The sequence below is a fragment of the Mus pahari genome, chromosome 6, assembly GCF_900095145.1.
Source record: "Mus pahari chromosome 6, PAHARI_EIJ_v1.1, whole genome shotgun sequence".
Taxonomy (NCBI): domain Eukaryota; kingdom Metazoa; phylum Chordata; class Mammalia; order Rodentia; family Muridae; genus Mus; species Mus pahari.
In genome coordinates this window covers 33,489,155-33,511,408 of record NC_034595.1, presented here as the reverse complement: position 1 = coordinate 33,511,408, position 22,254 = coordinate 33,489,155, and the positions used below count along the sequence as shown (strand labels likewise).

Sequence of the window (22,254 nt, the reverse complement as noted above, 5' to 3'; positions counted from 1 at the left end):
AAAAAAAAAAAAAAAGTTGGAGTTGGTTTTAAACCATCACCTGACAGAACCCAGAACCGCGTCTGTTCTCCGTGTTAACAAGCAGGCTGTCCCGTGAGAGCCACCTGCATGGGTAGTGCTACTTCTGTGGATTTGTTCAGAGTTGTTCAGAGAAAAGGATTCAAGTAGCAACAAAAAAGTGTTAATGTGGGGCTGGAGCTGTGACTCTATAGACCACCTACTATGTTCAGGATCCCGGGTGCAGTCCCCAGGTCCACAAAAAAGGAGTGTTCATATATATCCTTGCTTCCAGGTTTTGTTGTTATTAGTATTATATTCATTTATTTTGTGTGTGTTGGTATATGGACATGCACATGTATGGTCTGAGATCATAAGTCAGCTTGTAGACATCAGTTCTTTCCTTCTTCTCTGCCATCCTAGGTATTGAACTCAGGCCCTTGGCTTTGCTCAGGGGTCTTTACCTACTTAGCCATATCAGTGGCCCTCACTAACACCTTTTAAGTGATAGTTCTTTCTTAATTTGCATCCTATTTTTTTTTTCCTTGACAGACTTGAATGACCTATAAGATCTGCACAAATCCTTACATTTTTTTTTTCTCCAGTAGGGAAATTTGAATATTTTTCTCTTTTAGGTCATTGAAGCTTTCAAATTGAATTGTTCATTTGTTTAGATTAGCAAATAACGCATTAATGAGTTATCTTGACTCCCACATCCTATCTAACGCTTCTTATATGCACATGCAAGCTTTCTATTATTTGGAGAACATTTTAGAGCTGGCCTTTGGTTTTGGAATTATATTCTTACTTGTTTTCCTTAAAGTTTTCATGATATTGCACATGCCCACTGAATTCCTTTTGTCCCCACAGGCACCCAGCCAGTCAGAATCCGAGACAGAGAAGCCTGCATTGTGCAATGTTTCTCCCTCTTCTCCTTCAGTGTTCTCAGAAATGGGTAGTGATTGTGCACAGCCATCTGCAACCGCAGTCTCAGAAGATGAGGACAAAGAGGATGAGTTTGGTTACAGCTGGAGTAAGTTGTCTCAGTATGATGCCTTTAATTATAAGAAGTGTTGAAATAGCTCTGGGTTTGTTCTGTATGACTCGACTCTAGTGATATATGCTACACTTGTAGGCGGGAGGACTACTGTTTGTTTTCCTTGAATACAGTGTGCATTCCCGAGGCATGACATCACCTTCCTCCTTTACTTTAAATCCATGTTTCTCGTAAAGCCCTCTTACTTCTCATATGAAAATTATAGCAGTCAAGACATCATCTCAGAGTCCGGTACAGGATCAGCTCTCTTGAACAACCTGGCCCTTTACAAGCTTTAGACTTTTCCTTGTATTATCTGATGGTTATTGGTATTATGCCCGGAAGTTCTGGTATTTTGGGTACTAGAACATGATTATAATTATTAAGATCAACTCTTGGGCATCTGTCTCAAGTTTTAAATACAGTTCTCTTAGGTTTCTAATATTGTATTAGGTAATGCCTGAGGAATGCTGACACAGTGCTCCATGCTTTAAATTGAGCCAAAAGTCATGAATGTTTCAGCATATTAAAAAGTTTAATTATAAAAATGTTTTAGATTTATGTGTTTGATTTCATGTGGATGAATGTTTTGCCTGCATGTGCGTGTGTTCACCACATGTGTGCCTGGAGCCCTGGGTAATACTAGGAAGGCCTCAGACCCTCTGGAACTAGAGTTATAGGTGGTTGTGAATCACTCTATGGGTGCTGGGAACTGAACATGGGTTGTTTGCAAGAACAAAGAATACTATTAACACTGAGCCATTTCTTCAGCACTCAAAAGGTTTTATTTTAATAACTTAATTGTTCACTTTAAGAAGTTTACACTGCACATACTTGAGAAAGCATAGAACATTAAAGTTAACCCGCTTCATCCCAGAAGGGGTCCAGAGATGTCTATTTAAATGATGTAGGAAAGAGTGAGCGTAAGTGCAGGTCCTTAGCCCTATAGTAGTTTTCTAAGGGATGATTTGTCAGATGTGATCCCCAAACCAAAATTATCCAAATGTTACAGGCAGTTGTTTGTTTTTTTTAAATTAGGTTACCGTAAAACATAATGGTTTAAAAAATAAGAACTATTCATGTGGGATGACTGACTTGCTCATCAGGGCTCCACTTCTAAGATGGCTTGTTGATCTGGGCTTTTGCTTTGAGCACCTACATGTGGCCTTATCTCTCAGATTAAAGCAAGTAGACAAACTGTTGATCAGGAGATCACGTAGTCAGGGCATACTGCTTAAGGCTGGGACGGGTATATTAACTTGTTCTGGCCTAATGGCTCTGTACACCAAGCAAGACCACTCTCTTCTCTCTGGGTACCTGTCCATCATGATGTGATGTGTACTGTAGATTTGCCTCTGTGGAAGAAGCTTCCACTGGCCAGTGAAGTAAAGAATTCTAAGTATTTTAGCTCCGTTCTCTTCTCTAAGTGGTCAGTTGATTTTTCCAGTTTAATCATAGTCTTGGGAGATTTTAAATTTAAGTCACTTCTCTTGGACCTAGTGCTGCCAAGATTAACTGGTTAATAGTCTCACATTATACTGTGTTTACCATCAATACAACAAAACCCCTAGGTGTTTGGTTTTTCTGTGGAAACAGTCCGGATGTCCAGGCAGCAAGTCTAACATTTAGCTGCCAAAGAAATTATTATATCCCCTAAGATAAATCTAAATAATCTTGTATATTAAAACATTTGTCTGTGAATTAACTATAAATGCATTTGTTGTTATGTGTAGAAAATATCCAAGAGCGTTATGGAAGTCTGACAGGCCAGCTCCATATGATTGAGCTGGAGAAAGGTCATAGCGGCTTGGGTCTAAGTCTTGCTGGGAACAAAGACCGAACCAGAATGAGTGTGTTTATAGTGGGGATTGATCCCACTGGAGCAGCAGGGAGAGATGGCCGACTACAGATTGCCGACGAGCTTCTAGAGGTAGGTGATAGTAGTCAGTCTTGATTATGCTATTGCTACATCAGATAGTGAAACCTCAGTTTCCAGAAAGTCACCCAGACTTTGTATAGTGACTAAGAAAACCATCTGTTGCCTAATAAAACTGATGCAGTGCAGCAAATTTGGCTCTACACCAAATCTCTACAACATAGTTGTTGTCCCATTAACTCACATTAAAGACCATAACTCTGTGGCTCCAGTAACAGTTTTTGTCCCAAGATAGAAATAAAAATCACACTTCAAAAGCATTTTTGTGTGTGCTTTATTTCTGTTAGGAATGTTTTAAATGTCAAATGACCAAGCATTCCCAAGTAATAATGCTGACCCACTGGCCATTGTGGAGGTCAAACCCCTAATGAAATACGTATTGGGGGTCAGGTGAGGTGAGGCCAAGTCTAACGCAAACAGTACCTCAGCCTGCCAAACAGGTAGATCTAATGACCACCCTTTAGAGGGGTCCGACTTCGTTTGCCTTCCCTTGCCTCCTGAGGCAGAATCAGCTTAACTTCAAACTGCCTTCGAGCTCTTCCATGTGTTGCGATACCTCTGCTGCCTAGACTAGCTCTGGTCTCAGTGGCTTGGTGACTGGACACCTGGGCTCACAGCTGCTTTTCTGTAGGGTGCTGCTCTGCTCACAGAGAGTCTGCTGCCAGGCCCTGAGCCTGACAGGAATGCCTTTTGGTACCCTGTTTCCCAGGACATGCTTCTTAAGACCAAGGCTTATCCAGATGTTCTTTGCAAACCACAGAACCTTTATCTGTCAGGAAGTTGACTGTCTTCTCTCTTTATTGGGTCAAAATGGTGTTTCTACACACTGTCCAGGGATATCAGAATTCATGCATGTCGGTTAATGTTAGCTTTAAGCATAAGATCTTCTGTATTCATGTCCAAGTACTAGGTTGTGTTCTGGAGAGGAAAACTGTGTATAGTATAATACAGAGAGCAATTCACTTTTTATTAGCTAGACAAAGAGACAAAACTAATGAAATGAAGAATTTTAGGTTCAACTAATGATACTTATTCCTTATAGATCAATGGCCAAATATTGTATGGCAGAAGTCATCAGAATGCTTCATCAATTATTAAATGTGCTCCATCTAAAGTAAAAATAATTTTTATCAGGTGAGCATTTTCCCTATTTGGTTTACCAAATACTTGATAAACATTTCACCTCAATTATTTTCAATGCAAAGAAGACATTTGATATATGTCCATTCTGGGATCTATAACTTGGGGGTTAGAGAATTTGTTTCTAATAATCTTTATGATTCTTCAAGTAAGAGGATGGGAATAATATCAAAATATGACAGATGAATGCATTTTTTTAGAAATGCAGATGCAGTGAACCAGATGGCTGTATGTCCTGGAAATGCAACAGACTCTCTGTCTTCCACCACAGAAAGTCCTCAGAATAAGGAGGTAGCTGTAAAATTTTATTTCTTGGGGAATATTTGAATAATATATCTCGTTAAGTTATTAAATATATAGGGATTCAAAGATAAGCTATAATCTTGATATTCAAATTGTTACCACCAGATTGCACTTATGTGAATGAGCATACCACTTTTGCAAAGACCACCTGAAGAGCCTATATGCAATACAGAGTGGTCTGTTCTGCTCTGGAAAGAGACTATGGAGATGTTACATGTGAAAAATATGGTAGACGCTTAGGGGACAAAAGTACTGTGGCCCGAATTCGTGGGGTAAGGAGCAGCACACATCCCAGCAACACCTGAACCTGAAACTGCAAACAGTATTAAGGAACGGGATTGGGGAAGGAGTGCAGAGAGGCAAGAAAGAGTCAGTGAGAGTAGAGACAGGCTCAGGCTTGGGAATCACTGTGAAGGCCAACCCTGGCAGTTTACATCATGATGGAAATTCTGGTTTAACTCTGTGGATGTTCCTACATGCTCACTGCTGGCAGAGAAATGAGCCAGAAGAAGCAAGAAGGAAACTCAGCATGGATTGGTTCAAACTTCTGAAGCCTGGTCCCAGCTAGTTTATTTTAGACATATTTAAGCTTGGAAAAAGGTTCTCTGGTAACAGTTACCTCAATCCCATGTGCACAATTAAACTTAAAGCAGAACTACATCAAAACTCTTTTGCAAAATACGTGTGACCTCTATCATTAACATGGGTATACAGGCTAAGGATCTAGGATCTGGTGTGGCCTCAGACTAAGATAGTTTACAGGCCACCAGGCTAAAAAGTACATGTGACATCTACCCTGAGGATGGATTCTGTTGTCAAGATCAAGATCTAGGGAGGAAGAACTTAGGGTAAACATAATAGTCTGGGGATGAAGGTATGACCTGGCACGGCAGATAATACAAATTACCAGGCAGTTAACAACATCTACTCCCATTTTTCCAAACATAAAACAGCCATACACTTCCCTTCCATTGAGTAAGCAAGCCTGTGTGATTGTTTCCTGGTTTCTTTAATACTTCTCTGTGAACAGGAAGACTTAGTGCCATCTACATAAATGAATTTTAATTAGGTTTTCAAAACTTTACTTTTAGTCATTTCAGGGCAGGGAAATTAAGTTCGAGGAAGTACAGAAACAGTTTAGGGAAAAAGACAAGAACCCATACATCGCGCGAGGGAAGAAGGAAATGTCACATCAGAGGTTTTAGACCCAATCCAGGAATATTCATGCCGACACGAATGTACATATTGAGCAAAAGAGTTGGAAAGTATTTATTCAACAAGCATTTCTAGAATAATTTGATGATTTGGGTAAGGAGTGGTGATTAAAATACAAGGAAGTGTTTCTCTTCCACATGCCTTTCTCTATGAACTAAACTACAAAGGAAGGGCTGGTGTTTTCAGGAACATTGCACTGCCTGCTGCAGGCTGCCTTTTGGGAACTGGCGTATTGCAAGCCTGAGAACTGCGTGTGCTTATACTGGGTCTGCAGCTTGTCCTGATTCTATCACCAAGCAAGCTGCAGGTTAGGAAGCCTGCTAAAGTATATATTCAGACAGGTGGCGTGGAGTTTAGAGGCAACTTCCCATAGAGCAAATTGCATTTGTTGGCCTTACAGAGAACATTAGCAGAGAAGAGAGCAAAGGGCTGCCCATGCAGTATGAGTGTGTTAAGGAGGAAGGTAAAAATGAAAAACATCAGACGACAAGAACCAGTAGACCCTTGAACAGCAGTAAAGGGGAGCAAGGTGGCAAAGTATATCCCACGGCCTGAGTGCTGCCGAGAGGGCCCAGAAAGTAGTGAGAGAGGCTGCTGGGTCTGCAGCCACATGATGGCAGGAAGGCACCAGACCATGAAGAGGGAAGGACAACAGCTCAAGGAAGACAAAGAGTTAGGATTTGGTGGTAGATAATTTTGATTGAACTTTGAATTTGTGTCTAAGAACAATAAAAGAAGATAGCAGACAGAAGAGCTGAAAATTAAAGGAGCCATGGGGTTATCAGTGCCAGAAGATGAGGGCAGAATTCATTCTTCCTTCAGTGATTGTTTGAGCAGAGGGCTTATTTACATACAAGACAGAGAAAGAAATTATAGCCTGTGTCAAGCTGTTTCCTCGTGGGATATAAGTTTGGGTGAGTTGTAGATGGCAAACTTGTATTTTCATATTGCACCAACTTTGCCCCTCAAATGCTATGATTTAATAACTTTTATGGAAAGCATTCAATAGTTTCTGAATACCCATCCTAACTTAGGGGGGAAGAATTCTGCATGGCGCCTCTTCAGTCAGCGCAGGCTCCTCACAGTTCATTATGGAGGAAACCCAGGCAAACATCCAACCACCTGAGTGTGTGATGCTCTAAACACGACGGCTGTCCAGTCACTCCTCCCGAGGATTTTAATATAAAACACACATAACTCTGATCAGATATTAAATTGCAAGTAATATATGACATGAAATCATTCTGAATAAGTGGCTCTTATATTTGAAGCAAAACTTGCTAGCAGTCACCTTTTGGATGCTTTTCTTTGTCAGGTGGAACCATGTAGTACTACGTCTGCTTCAGCTGTGGCTCTCAGCTCACTTACAGATGTATACCAGCTGGAGCTTCCTAAGGTACATCTGCTTCGACTGGGCGTTAAATGATTAAGTACTCTCCCACTCTGGTACTGTTCACTGGCTCCCTGGAACAGAGTCTCCAGAGAGCGGCATCTGCACCATCTGGGGTCTCCTTAGAAATGTGGGTGCTGGGACCCACCCCGAGCTTCCTGTGAATGAGGGGCTCTAGGCAGGGGCCTGGAAGTCTGCTTTCATAAGCCACCTTGGTTGTACTGCACAGTAATGCCTGAGGACTCCTGAGCTAATCATCCCTTTACAGTGATCTGCCTTTTCCTGATTTTAGGGTTATTCAAAGCTATGAAATGTGTCATCTCTCTTTGATTCGTTTGCTGAGGTGCTGGTCAGTAGATTCTAAAATGAAGGAACAAGTAAAAGATCACTGCTGTTTATAGAACTGAAATAACTAGACGTTCATTTGTTAGGCTCCTGCTCACTGAGGCCTGACTTTCAGGTTCAAATACTGCTGCTGAAAAGGAGCGTTTTCACCTTCTACAGCTCATACTGAGAAGCAAGTGGGCATGGGGGGGTCTGAACAAATCAGGGAAGAGCTCAGGCACAGGCAGGGAAGGAAGTGGGAGAAGGCAGAAGGCTGCTTGCAGGTGAGGCTGCTAACGTGGATGGTTGGAGTGGCCCATTGCCTCCAGCCATGAGGCACCTAGGCCTGGTCCTCTGAGCCTGGGTCATTCTGTCTGGGCAGAGCCTGAGCTCCATCAGAAAGGAGCTTGAGTGCATTAATTTCCTCAATAATAAAGTCTTAGTCAATAATAAAGATTAAATGAATTATATAATATCGTAATTCCTAGTACACAGCCAGACTATTGGATAAATACCATGACTATATTGATTTAGTTTCTCTCTCTCTCTCTCTCTCTCTCTCTCTCTCTCTCTCTCTCTCTAAAAAACAGACCTGTACAAAGATGGGCTGCCTCAGCCTTTTTAATGTATTTTATTACATTTTTGAGAACGTCATTTGTGTACACTGTGTATCAAAACTCTTCCCCCCCCCCCCAATTCTCTGAGGGCCTCCGGCCACCCTCCAGGCACTCCCAACTCCCTGTGTTGGTCTCCCTCTCCCAATTTGTGCTGTATGTATACTCCTGGGTGTGAGACAATGCAATGGAGCATAGTTGACCTACCAGGGACAACATTCTTAAGCCATCACACTTGATGAGTTGCCACCACCACCCATGCAGGAATGCTTGGTCTTATACAGGCAGCCATGGCTGCTATGAGGTCTTATCATGGGTAGAAAAAAGGTTTTACTTTGAACTATTTTGCTTTAGACAGAGCAAACAGAACAGAAGTCATTAAAAGCTTTTCCTTCCTGCCAAAACTGTCCATATATTTTAATTAGAATTCCTCCTGTTGCCATGTCAGAGTGATTATGTCCTCTGCTTCTGTCCAAATTTCAGACCTTAGTTTGTTTTAAATTTGTAAATGCCAAAGACACTGTTTAATAATGCAATTATCTACCTATACCCTAATTATAGTTAGCTAGGAAGCACTAAAATGTATGCTAAAAATTTGGTATGAATTATTTTTTTCAGTTTATATTAATTTGTTTACTTTATGTTTACCTGGAGAAAAGTTGAAAATATGGTAAATGACCCTCATGCCTTTTTATAGCAATTCAAATAGATTTCCTCATGCTTAGTGTATACTGGAATACACAAGTGCCAGAGAATGATAGAAAATGAGCATGATAGTTGAGAGGCAGGAAGCACTACCGCAGCCGAGAGCACAGACTGAAGGACAGGCAGACAACCTGGAGCAGAGCCCTGGACTTACCCTGCCTAGCCACACGGTTACCTAGGGCAGATTCCTACATCCGCTCATGGCGTTTGTATTCATTATCCTGACAAAAGCAACTTAAGGAAAAAAATGGGTTGATTTTGGCTAATAATCAATAACAGTCTGTCATCACAGGCGAATCATGGCAGCAGGAGTTTGAGGAAATACATGGCCACATTGCATCTGTAGTTAGGAAGCAGAGCGAAATGACTGTTAGTGCTCAGTTTCGTTTCTCCTTTTCATTCAGCCAAGAACACCTGTGGAACGGTGCCACCTACTTAAGGTGGTTATTTCCACGTCTATTAACCACACACACACACACACACACACACACACACACACCTAACAGGTATGCATGGTGGCTAGCCTCATCTAGGTAATGTCTAAGAGGAATGTCTTGAGGCTTATCTCCAAGGTGATTCTAGATCCTGTCAAATTTATAATCAATATTAATATTAGGAATATGGGATGTCGCTGTGATGAATCTGACCAAATTGGTTTTTTTAAGAGGATTGTAGTGTTGTGGAGTTTTGGATTTGAAAATCTGGAGAAATCCTTGGGAAAGTATGTTCTCAGGGACATCAGCAGATGTTGTAGGACCCCCTCTCGGGGAACCCCTCAGGTCCTCAGGTCACGGCAGTCGGGGTGTCCCAAAGAAACACAATAGACAGACCTTCTTGATGCAAAAGCATGAGACAGTTTAATGAAGGAGCTCCAGGCCGCTGTGTACCTCACACAGGAGGCAGAGGCACGGACCACGAGACCCGAAAGCTAGGAGTTTTTATGGGGTATGGGTCGGGGGGTTGGGGAGAATTGGCGCAGTTACAAGTCAGCAGTATAGTACATGTGGGCTTAGGGCAGCAGGAAATTCCAGGGGCCAGGGCTATCAGGGTTGACCCAGTACATCTGGGTAATGTATAACTTCAAACTGAGTCTTAACGAGCAGGGGGAAGGCACCACTCTGCTAGGTGGCTGTTGAGTCAGCCAAGATAGCTCAGACCAGTTCCTGCATTCCTTTCTCTTATATCTTTGTGGCTAATTGATTCTAGTTTCAAGGCAGCCTGGGCAATTTTTAACCTTAAGTTTACATCATAGGAACCCTCTATGTCTTACATTATTTGAACCTTAAATTCCCAGCCTCAGGCTTCTAAGCTCACAAAACAATTCTCTGGACATAAGTTACATGAATCCTAGGCCTTAAATTTCATTTCTCTTCAATGTGTGAGGTGGCCAGTGGCGGCCAAGGGTACATCAGCAGCTGTGAGACAAACTTGGTAGTATGTGATACTCACCCATATGTCACTCTTTTTTTCCATGGCCTAAGGTCTACAGGATTGAAATGGTCATGAATAGCAGCCAAGGCTTGGCATTGAGAGAGGCCAGAATGGCCATTGCTGAAGGTGTAGTCTTAGCTTCAGTGGAGATGCTTAAGAACAAAGAGGTTATGGAGAAAATCTGAGGCTTGGCATCGTAGGCTCTAATGGCCACTGTTGAAAGTGTGTCCTCAGCCGGGCAGTGGTGGCACAAGCCTTTAATCCCAGCACTTGGGAGGCAGAGGCAGGCGAATTTCTGAGTTCGAGGACAGCCAGGGCTACACAAAGAAACCCTATCTCAAAAAAAATAAAAAAATAAAAAAAATTAAAAAAAAAAAGTGTGTCCTCAGTTGCAGTGTAGCTCTCAGCATTAAAGGGGCCATGGAGAGAAGCTGAGGCAGAGTCCCTGAGGACACAACAGAACAGAATAGGCTCTTTTGGCATTGAAGCCTCAATTGTGGACATTCCTGGATTGAAGGATTTATGGAGAGGAGCTGAAGCTTGCCACCAGGCAAGGCCAGTACTGAACAAACAGCCTTAACTGCAGTGGAAATGCCAGGATATGGGAATCCCAGGATATGGGAATTACCGGGACTATGGGATAACTACCAAAGAGTAGGAGGTGTGGAATGGAGTGGAGTGGGCTGAGTAGAGGAGATGAGTTGCATGTGTGATGGACAGCAAAGCTAGAAAGGTAGGGCTTTTGAAGTCCAAAAGGCTCTGAATGAGGTCAAGGTGTCGGCCCCTGACCTGTTTGCAGTGTTGAGGTTTGGTTACACTTTGATTTAACTGTTTCTGTGCCTTGAGTCTTCCCTCTTGGAGTAACAAAGAATGAAAGTTGTTTTTTACTTTCCTGGAGCCCCAGTTAAGAGACTTTAAATATTTAAAGAGACCTTGGACGTTCCTTTTAACTTTGTATTCTTTGTGTGTTTCATGTCATGCACTCCAAGTGACATACTTCAGCTTCCATGGCACTATGTTTTCTGTGCTTGTCTTGTTTACTTTGTTTTGTATGCTTTTTTATTTTCTTTTGGGAGGGAGGTTGCAAGGGAGATGAGTGGGACCTTAGACTTTCTAAGTTTTAAAGGTTGTAGGGGTTTTAAACTTATAGAGTGTTTAATATTGTGAAATTACAAGAGATCTTGGAAATAAAAAAGAAATGTGTGGTTTAATAGTGGTGTGTTTGTGTGTCAAGTTAACAAGTGGTCAATTGTGCTGGTGGTATTTGTCAATTTGACATAAATTAGAATCTCCTTTGAAGAGAGAACTTCAGTTGAAGGACTTCCTCCAACAGACTAGCCTGTGGTCATACCTTTGGTGCATTTTCTTGTTTAACAGTTGATGTGGGAGACCCCAGCCCACAGTAGATAATGCCATTCCGAACAGGTTTTCCTTACTTGGTAAGGAAGAGGCTGAGCAAGCAATGAAAAGCAAGCCATTACGGATTGTTCTTCCATGGTCCCTGCTTTAGGCCCTGGTCCTTACCTTGAGCTCCAAGCCCTGCTTTCCCTTGAACATGGGCTGTTCCCTGGAATCATAAGATGACATAAACCCTTTCCTCCCTAAGTTGCTTGTGGTTGATATTTTATCTCAGCAACAGAAAAACTTAACTATAATACTCTCTAAAATAAGGATTTAAAATAGTGCTCACTGGGTAGTTATAGTGATATAAACATACAAACATAGTGTATCTAGTACCCAGTATGCACACACACACACACACACACACACACACACACACACACACACACACACACGGGGGGGGAGTACATGCTAATGATTATGTATTAATACAGTTTTTAGAAAAAAATAAAATATCTCATTGCTGACACTAGTGTTCGTTCTTCCTGCCTAGGGACACCATGTTGACTTACTCCATACATGGTTGCATTACCTTTATCCACTACCTTTATCCAAGGTTCTGAGCAGTGGATAAAAGTAATGCAAACATGGGAATAGCTCAACAAGAAACTTCTCAAAAACTTTCATTGTCAAACAGGTAAGACAGTGTTCCTTTGCTTGATGTTTCATAGTGAGGTAGACAGAAGCCTGCTTTGTCCACAAGACGCCATTTGACATCCGGAGAGGTCTCGGATGAATTGCTAAGCATATTAACTTCTGCCTTCTGAACCTGAGGCCACCCAAGTCAGTTACTGTTGAGGTCGAAGAGACCCAGAGCAAGATTCCTTCATCCTAAGTCTGAAAGCTTTGTTTTTCCTTTTATCCTTCTGCTGATTTATTCTTAGATGTTTATTATTTGGTCTTCCCTTTCTGATGTTGTTATCTGTTGAAAATCCATGACCTTGGAGAATTTCAGTGCATTGTCCACAGAAACTTCCATTTACATGGCAGTTTTATGGTAAAGTAAAACATCAGGGACATGGAATGCATCCTTTTTCTGAACTGTCTAAGGGGAATTTAAAATTAAATTCTAAAATTAAATTCTAAAATTTTAAAAGATTTAAGAATATTTTAAAATAAGCTAGACAAAGAGGCAAATGATCATTATTTTCAGGATTTTAACTATGAACATGAAGTCACTAAGTTCTTTAGGTTCACATTCTTTATATGTAAGGGAGAAATTGCACATTTATAGTGGAGAAACTATTCTGAGGGTTAAGTGAAATAATATATGTAAAGCACTTGTCACAATGCAATTTCCTATAATTGTTTTCATAACATTTTTAAACTCATGAGGCTCTGAATGGCCTGTAGAACATATCCTTGGAAGTTTCCTTTGTGGAGATCTTTATGAAAAAAATGATAAGTGGTGCATCCTGCAAAGCCTGTGCTTGCCTCCCTCTCTGAAGATGGCCTGGGACCTAATACAGGGAAGCAAAGACAAACAGCCAAAAGTAAAAACCAAACAGACGGAAAAGCCAAGAGCCTTCTCACACTGATGGCTCATCCCAAGTCCTTTCTCCCTTCACTCTCCAGAATTTTCCAATAGTAATGGAACGTCTGCTCGTTATGACATCTGCTGTGTAGTAACTATGAAATGTTGCCATCACTGCTCCACTCTTCATTGCTGGTCTCTTCCTACCTGAGGTCATGTCACTGATGTGTTCCTGTATGTTCCACTGTCCCCTCCCTGTTCATAGCTTGAGGTGGAAGTGGGCGTCTAACAACAGGCCATTTCTAGTTCCGTTAAATTGACTGTCCAATTACTTTTTTTCTACTATTTTAAAAAGAGGAATACAAATATAAAATAAACTTGTTGTGCATATAATCTACAACCTCGGTGGCTTTCTGTAATGCTAATTTAATTAATCAAAAAACTTTGATCAGAAAATTATTTTTAGTACATTTTACTTTAGAAAAGTAAGTATACATTATAGCAAGTAACAGATTTTACAATTGTCAGAAATTGATGTCACATTCATGTGATTTTTACATAGAAGAAATCCCAAGCAAAAAAAAAAAATTTCTTTTGAATTTTAGAAAGGCTTTCACTTTCTGATACTAACCATAGCTTGTTCACTAGTGTCTCACTTGTAATTCTCATTGATAGTTCTTTCTGCACACCTTTATGATCCTGCAGCATGAACTGGTCCTGCTATGGCTTCTGTAGCCCTTGGGTTGATGCTGTGCTGGCTCATCTTAGCTACATTAAACCAGTTCAAGCTTCCTGACTGATCTTCCTTTGCTCGTCTAGGATCAAGGAGGTTTAGGCATTGCTATCTGTGAGGAAGACACAGTCAACGGAGTCATGATAAAGAGCCTAAGTGAGCACGGGGGAGCAGCCAAGGTGAGGCTCCTAACGTTCTCCCTGCTGAGAAGAGCTGGGAGGGAGGGATGGGAATGACTCTGAAACAGTTACTCAACTCTTGCACATTTCCCCTTAGGATGGAAGGCTCAAACCTGGAGATCACATCTTGGCTGTAGATGACGAAGTTGTTGCTGGGTGTCCTGTTGAAAAGGTATGTTCTGCAATAAAGGCAGTGGCACTGCCAGCCTGTCTTTTGGCCTGGCTCAAGTATGGGCATGGGAATTAAGACTGGGTAGATTTGCAAAGTAGATTCTTGTTTTAAATAGGGTTTATTTCCTTCAGGTCACCCAAATTTTGTTTTCTATTTTCTAATCAAAGTGATGTTATGATTTTACCTGATAAATTATTCAGTCTTCATTGTTACTTCTGATAAATGTTACTTTAGGTTTCTTTTGAGAAACCTGGAACCACTGAAGAGTAGTTGAGTTCTTGTTGACTATATGGGCATATTTTCTCATGAATGTTTACCCTTAGTAGCTCTTATCATGTTGCTATTAAATAAATTTGAATATGCAGCCATTGCATGTCTGACATCTTTTAGTGTTGACCAGCTTCTTGAATCTATAGTCTCAATGATGTTATTGTATATAAGCACCAAAGGAAAAGCTTTATTTTCCTTGTGATGTGATATTCTCCCCATGCCCCCTACTATGGACAGTTCATCTCTACATTGATCAGCAAGAAACTTAAAGCTATTTTACAATGTTTCCATTGTAAAGACTGTACAGCTTGAATCCTTTACCTGTAAATTTGGCTTTACTTCGAGTTTGCCTTGACTTTTCTGTTGCTGAGTTTACCCCCCTGCTTTTGACATGTGCTTATCAGTGTGCTCCTATCTGCTGAGAAAGCCTTGTGGAAGCTGCATCAGATCCCTGGCAGAATCAGAAAATGGGCAAAATGCTTACTATTTCATCAAGGGTTGGAGGGATTCAGGAAAATGGGCAAGAGTGATTAGAAATGTAACTCGTTGAAAGCCACTCCCCATTTTACTAACAAAAAAGAATCTTGACAAAGGTAGTGTAGGAGGAGAATAGAAACTGACCACAGCTGTAATCTAATTGGACAGTTGAAGGACTAGAGGAAGCATTTCTTTCTTGCCCTCTCTAGGAACCACAGGGAAATCATCTGTCTCTTTTCTTCTTGAAGACAAAAGAGTTAGAGCCCAGAAACATTAGGTTTGTGGAGCTAGCTCAGCCAATAAATTACCTAGGAATCTCAATCAGCTGGGCTATAGTCGGGATTCAGTGGAAAAGAGTGCTTCTAGCTATCCAAAGGTCTGTTCCCAGCACCCATGTTAGGCAGCTCACAACTGCCTGCAATTCTAGCTCCTACAGTTCTGACACTCTCTTCTGGAGTCCACAGGCACATACATACATGTGGCATGCACGCGCACATGTGTGCGCACACACACAAATAATAAATAAGTAAATAAATAAATCTAAACTCAAACAAAGAGCCCGAGTTGGATAGTTAGATCCTATGTTGATAAAAGGAGGAGTGGGAGAAGAAGAAGTAAATAAATAGCTGGCATTCTGGCTTTTATAATCCTGGGATGAGGAAGCAGAAACCAGAAATCCTTTGGGATTCATTTGACATCTAGCCAGCCTGATCAGTGAATGCCTACAAGAGACTCTATGGCCTCCACATACCTACACGTATGTACCTGTGCAGACAAACATGCATACACACAGAAATAGCAAAAGAGATTCTAGCCATCCTGGTGACTTTTATTTGTGTGTTTACTCATTTTCTTTTCCTTCATATCGATATCTGGCCAGTTCATCAGCCTTCTGAAGACGGCAAAGGCAACTGTAAAATTGACTGTTCGAGCTGAGAATCCAGGTTGTCCGGCTGTTCCTTCTTCAGCTGTAACAGTCAGTGGAGAAAGGAAAGACAGCTCCCAGACTCCTGCAGTCCTAGCTCCAGACCTGGAACCCATCCCAAGTAAGGACTGTCCCCTGAGAGTCCTATACATACATATGGCAACCCCAATACAGTGTTTTCCTTCAGAGCAGGCCTGATCACAGATCATTGCTTGAACAGCATTAAGTCAGAATCTTTGGTTAAAGGAGGGCACAACAGAGTAAATTGTGGTCCTGCATGGATAAGTTACCCAACTATAATACCTTAGGAAGCCACTGCAGACCCCTGCCTTAGACTCTTCTTCCTCTAACCAAGGAAGTGGTCTTTGCTCTCAAGGTTGTGCTGAGGGTATGTGCAATTCCAGGCATCCAAGTACGAAATCAGCTGTGCCATTTTGTAACTCCTGCTGTTGGAATGGGAAAGCAGCTCTCAGCTTCAGTTTGTGTTGGATGAAGTTGTACACAATGATCTGTTTCACAACTATGACCAGTACTGCCTGCTGTTCAACAAAGCTTAAACTGCTGGCTATGCTGTGTATATGATCGATCCAGGTTGGGTTCAGAGGATTCAGAAAGCTCACATTAGATGTAAGGGGCAAGACTTTCTTTTATCACTAAATGACAGTTTAATATACGGATAAGATTATTACTTGACTTACTTTTTAGGAAAAGAATACTCATGGATAAAAATAAATAACTCCAAATTCTCTAAAGCATCAGTTAGAAATAATTTAAAGATTGCCTTTCCTATAGGAGGTGGAAAAGTAAGGAGATAGTCTTTCTGAAATATTTCATTTGTTTGAGAGTTTGTTAAAGAAAAATGGGCTGAAAGCATTCATAATACACTTATTCAAAAAGTCTTAAAGTATGTCTGTAATCCTATGTTTAGAAGGGCTGAGACTCATTGAAGTAACCATTAAGACTTTAATGAAGACTTTCTCACTTAATGTTTGATACTAAATAGCATTGTGCATAAAATATGAAATTCTCAATGAAAACTTAGCATAAATGAAAGTATCATGCACCTGCTTTTCCCGTTTCTGGAGCAAGAGCATAGTCTGTTTCTGACTTCCTGGAAAGAGAGCAGCTTGTCCACAGCACACACTGGCAGTAGTGCTCCGAAACCTACTTCTTCCTGGGCCATAAAACACGTGTTGTGTGTGTACCCAGAAGACGAGTCATGGGACTGTTCTTTTTATTTTCTTCACACTGTTTCTTATCTCCCCAATTCAGAAAGGTATGTAGCAATATTAGATGTCAGAAGTATAAAAGTATCAAGTGAGACTCAAGGAGAAAGAGTAGAAATGAATAAAGTGAATATTTTTCCATGTATTTATAATGCTCAGTATCAGTTACACTAGAGGAGGAGACTCCTGAGGAAACAAAGAAAAAGAAAATAAGAACTCTCAAACCACGATGTAGGGCCATGACCAGAATTCATGATGGGCTTAGTGCCTTTGAGTGCACTCAGGAGTCTGCGTGCCAGCCTGTCTTCAGTGTGGTGAATGCCTCTTCCAAAGAGCATATTTGTTTTTGGTGAAGTATAGACTACTAAATTCAAACAAGAGGCTCAACCTAACTCTAGTTTGTTTTCCTTCATAATCTGTCCTTTTTAACCTTAAGAAACTTAAAAAGTTCAAAATAACAAAAAATAAACAAGTAATTGCATGCCTAGCCCTTAGTTTAATGATGATGAATTAGTCAATACTACTTTGATTATTTTAAATACAAAAGAGCTAAAATACTAAAGACAGATTTGAAGTTATCTTTCCTTTATCTCTTTCTACATCCTCAGAGGCATCTTGTGTGCTGAATTTGACATGATTGTGTTCTAAACATTTTTTTATTTGTGGCTCACTGGTTCTGAACTCACTTCTAGGTACAAGCAGGTCCTCCACACCAGCAGTCTTTGCTTCTGACCCTGCCACCTGCCCCATCATCCCTGGCTGTGAGACAACAATTGAGATTTCCAAAGGCCAAACAGGCCTGGGACTGAGTATTGTTGGGGGGTCAGACACACTGCTGGTAAGTATCTTACTCAGAGAAGCCCCACCACAGGAGCCCTCAGGTGCCCCAAGAGACCATGAGGAGGAGATTTATGTTTCCTTTATTAAGTCTGATGTGACAGCTCAGAAAAAAATACATCATTGGTAACCAAAACTTAGGATTATGACTTTGACTAAGCCAAGACTGACTTTAAATGGACTCTGTTGTGCATAAGATATCAGAGTTTGTATCACTGCACTGGTGCTTGGCTTGGTTTAACTCCTTCTTTATTTACTCCCAGGTTATCTCAGCCCCATATTGAGAAGAGTATGAAATACTTGATATACAAATTTTTTACATGTCAAAATACTTTAAAATTCTTTTTGCTTATAGATAGGAAGGTTGCTATATCTCTGTTATATTCATGGATACTTTAGAAACCTTATGAGTTTTATGTTCAGATTTCTTTATCCCTAGAAAAAAGTATATGCTTCTTTTAGCCTTTTAAAGAAATCATATCCTTAGGTATTTTCTGACATTATGTGGTGTGTGGCTCACATACAGACCCAGCAAGTATGTCCTTTTAGTTGTTTATCAAAGTACAGTGTCTTTTGTTCTTTCTTCTCAGCATTCCTAGGGAGAAAGGATAACACTGCTGTATGTTATGTTTGGGCCCTAGGGTGCTATTATTATCCATGAAGTTTATGAAGAGGGCGCAGCATGTAAAGATGGAAGACTGTGGGCTGGAGACCAGATTTTAGAGGTACAAAGGCTGCTTTTTAACATAGTATGAGAAGCACAGGCCAAGGGTGGTGAGCTTTTCTTCCTTCGCCCTCTTCCTTCTTCCTCTCTCCTCCATCCCTTCTCTCATCTCACCTAGCTCCTCATCATGGCAACCTGTTTCTGCTCAGGTAAATGGGATTGACTTGCGAAAGGCTACACATGATGAAGCAATCAATGTCCTGAGGCAGACTCCTCAAAGAGTACGGCTGACGCTCTACCGAGATGAGGCCCCATACAAAGAGGAGGACGTCTGTGGTACCTTCACCATCGAGCTGCAGAAGAGGCCTGGCAAAGGCCTTGGGTTGAGTATTGTTGGCAAAAGGTGTGTTGGAGAGAACAAACTCAGGGTGCTTTTGAAACTGAATGTCACCTTAATTGAAGGTATCAATAGTTTATGTTTTGCCATTGTAGACCACGTAAGTCAGTGCGTTACAGGGTTGTATAGTCTTCAAGAAAAGGTATGAAGTATCTGCTGTGTTATATCTTGAGGATCAATTAGATAGGAAATAATTCTTAACCTAGAAAAGTTCATCCTTAAAGGCCGAAGACGTGGCTCAGTGCTTTAGAGCATTTGTTGCTCTTCCGCAGGACCTGGGTTCATTTTCCAGCATCTTTACTGGGTGTCTTACAACTGTCTGTAACTATAACTCCAGGGGATATACACCCTTTTCTCACTTACTTACACACAAGCGGCATTCACGTGCATGCAAAATAACAATACATATTTAAGAATTAAATATGTTGTTTTTAAAATGTCTTCCTCTGATGAATGAATCTCTAATTCTTACAACAAATGATTTTATTGAGAGTGAACAAGGCACATGGGGAGCTAAAGAAGTGAAGGGAGCAACTGAGTTCCCTATTTAAGAAAGTGGAAGGCTGAGAAGGTTCAAGAAAAGATGTGTCTAACATAAGGCATAATGTGATCAGTGATAGTTGTTCTGTTATAGACATGCAAGGGTAGACAGCCTAGGGACAAGGGTTGTCCTATGAATCATGTGCCACCAGCAGAAGACAGAAAGCATAAAGCAGGGCTTGGGGGCAGATGAGTGACTATCATATTATTGAAACATATATAGTGTCTAAAGAATATTGATATGTAATTTATATTGACTAATGTTTATAGAAGTCATACTAGCCAGTAGTGAATTCCATAAACATTTTTTCCTTGTGTGTTATAAGACAGTCAGGATTAGAATCTATCGAATACTTAAGCAAATGAGTCAGAAGCAGGGTCTGCGTAGTGTGCAGTGGCCCTGAGCTGCCATCAGCTGTCTTTACTCCTCACACATCATAGGCTAAAAAGCAGCCTTGCACTGAGGCCTCATCTGTGATTCATGATAGCCTGTTCCACAGCCACACTTACGTTTTGGCATTAAAAGGACATACTTACCAGTTTATATTTTGCAGAAAAAAATGAAGACAACTTTATTTTTAATGCACAGAGAAAGTGTGTGAGCTATTGAATCTCAGTGGAAATATGTCTGGGGAAATAAGCTGTTTTGGAATACAGCACTATAGTCTTATTCTTGCAAAATCACTTCAGTAAGGTTGCTGTGGCCTGTGGGATCACCAGAGCACTACATAAATTTCTGGTAATAAGCCCTAACCATTTTCCTGGACAGCATCCAAAGAGACCAACTAATCCTAACACTTTATTTAAAAAGGAGAAAATCCATGGTTAAAAGGAGTCATTTTGTAATTGCATGCAATGTTTGAAGTCCTCTTGTGCAATTCAGATTTTACTGTACAATACTATTTATACTTACATTTGTATCTTAATGAAAAATCCCAGGTGTTTGTTTGCAGTTTTGTGAAACAATGAGAATAAGATTAATGTTTGTTTTGGAAAAATCTATTGTATGTAAAAGTTAACTATGATGACCACATCGTAGTAATGGTGGTTAAGTTGTAAGTAACATTTTCAGTCTCTGGTATATATCTCTCATTTATTTTCAATAATGTTAATGATAATCTCAGAATGATCATATGACTACCGGACAGTGTCCATAGAAAACTTCAATGTGGTGTAGGAAAGCCTTATATTCAGGACCCAGCCACTGACACCTTGATCCTCCATTTTTTTTTTAAACCATCTTCTAGATGTGTAGCCCATAAGATAAGAATTGTGGTACTTACTTATGAAGAGCACATAACAGAGGAGGACTAGATATGCCCAGGAAAAATACTTTCTCTCTATGAAATACTTTTAAAATAAAATTTACTGTTATTTCTCATGCTGTTAAAGCTGCCTCAGTATTGCACAAAACTGTAAAACCTCTTAAAAATAGACACAATTTTCACTTAGAATAATTAGCTTTTGATGAAATAAGCATTATATTGCAGCTGAGAACGAGACTTAATGCTGAAATCCACTGTTGCTTGCAGAAATGACACTGGAGTATTTGTATCAGATATTGTCAAAGGAGGTATTGCAGATGCTGACGGGAGACTGATGCAAGGGGACCAGATTTTAATGGTGAATGGAGAAGATGTCCGAAATGCCACCCAGGAGGCAGTCGCTGCCCTGCTAAAGGTAAAAACCAAATAGCATAATTTTGTATAGTAATTATGTATTAGTAGTTAGCTCAGATAAAACAAAAGTGTGGCACCATCCATATCTGAACAGTAAATTTATGACCATTTATTATATTGTTATAAATTTGCTTAGCAGAATTCACAGCATGAGTACCTGAAGTGACAGTAAACCTTTAAAGTACATATTCCCACGACAAAAGTCTTTTTTTTTTTTTTTTTTTTTTTTTGGTTTTCTGAGACAGGGTTTCTCTGTATAGTCTTGGCTGTCCTGGAACTCACTTTGTAGACCAGGCTGGCCTCGAACTCAGAAATCCATCTGCCTCTGCCTCCCGAGTGCTGGGATTAAAGGCGTGTGCCACCACGCCCAGCTCTGACCACAAAAGTCTTAACATGTGTTCTTTCACATTACTTTCTGTATTTATTCTTACAACTTTGTAGTCTGTCATCTGAGACATTAGGAAGCCCCTCAGGGTCCCCACAGCATCACAGGAGGCAATGTTTTCTTTCTGACCTTTCCTTTTCAACTGCTTCATGACACCTTTCTAGAGATAGCACAATTGGTATTTTGTCTTGTGACCCTAAGTGGCAGAATTTCCCTCTGCTTCACACAGGGTGTCTGTAGCCCAGTTGCCATCTAACTCAGCATCATTATTCTATTTTAAAGTTGGAGGAAAACTATCCTCCAGTGGATTTTTCTCAGCACTGAATGGAGCTTAATATACACTCACCCAGGGTACCAACACTAGGAATTACTCTGACAGTTAAAGGCTACCACCTGGCATCACTTATACTAGGTTTTTAACGTCCCTAATTCTGTGACACTTTAAAACAATCCTTCATGTTGGGGTGATCCACAACCATAAAATTATTTTTGTTGCTACTTAATAATTGTAATTTTTCTACTGTTATAAGTCATGATGTAAATATCTGCTATGCAGAATAATTGATGTGAGACCCCTGTGAAAGGGGCATTTGACCCCCAAAGGGGTTGCAACCTCCATGGTGAGAAACAGACTTCGTTCTTTAGTGCATTTTATACCATGAAGTAGGTTTCCTCAGAAGAAAGCTCACCATGAAGAACCATTCCCTTTGGGAAGGTAGAGTCGTCTTCCTCTGAAAATAACCTGTGACCTGCAGATACTCACAGGACACCACTCGTGGGAGGTGGAGTTTCCCTGTCCTGTGA

General features: G+C 40.6%; 1 protein-coding gene across 7 annotated transcripts in view; it reads left to right on the top strand.

Annotated features, from left to right (window-relative positions):
* Positions 1–22,254, top strand: part of Mpdz (multiple PDZ domain crumbs cell polarity complex component) — a 150,200-nt gene that overhangs the window by 114,887 nt on the left and 13,059 nt on the right. For all 7 annotated transcript variants that reach the window (XM_021199922.1, XM_021199920.1, XM_021199919.1 and 4 more), the window contains 12 exons: positions 868–1,030; positions 2,767–2,963; positions 4,012–4,103; positions 4,310–4,400; positions 6,943–7,023; positions 13,786–13,878; positions 13,976–14,050; positions 15,678–15,843; positions 17,641–17,786; positions 18,427–18,510; positions 18,659–18,852; positions 20,919–21,066. In XM_021199922.1, the coding sequence (XP_021055581.1) occupies positions 868–1,030; positions 2,767–2,963; positions 4,012–4,103; positions 4,310–4,400; positions 6,943–7,023; positions 13,786–13,878; positions 13,976–14,050; positions 15,678–15,843; positions 17,641–17,786; positions 18,427–18,510; positions 18,659–18,852; positions 20,919–21,066 (1,530 nt within the window). The remainder of the gene's footprint in view (positions 1–867; positions 1,031–2,766; positions 2,964–4,011; positions 4,104–4,309; positions 4,401–6,942; positions 7,024–13,785; positions 13,879–13,975; positions 14,051–15,677; positions 15,844–17,640; positions 17,787–18,426; positions 18,511–18,658; positions 18,853–20,918; positions 21,067–22,254) is intronic.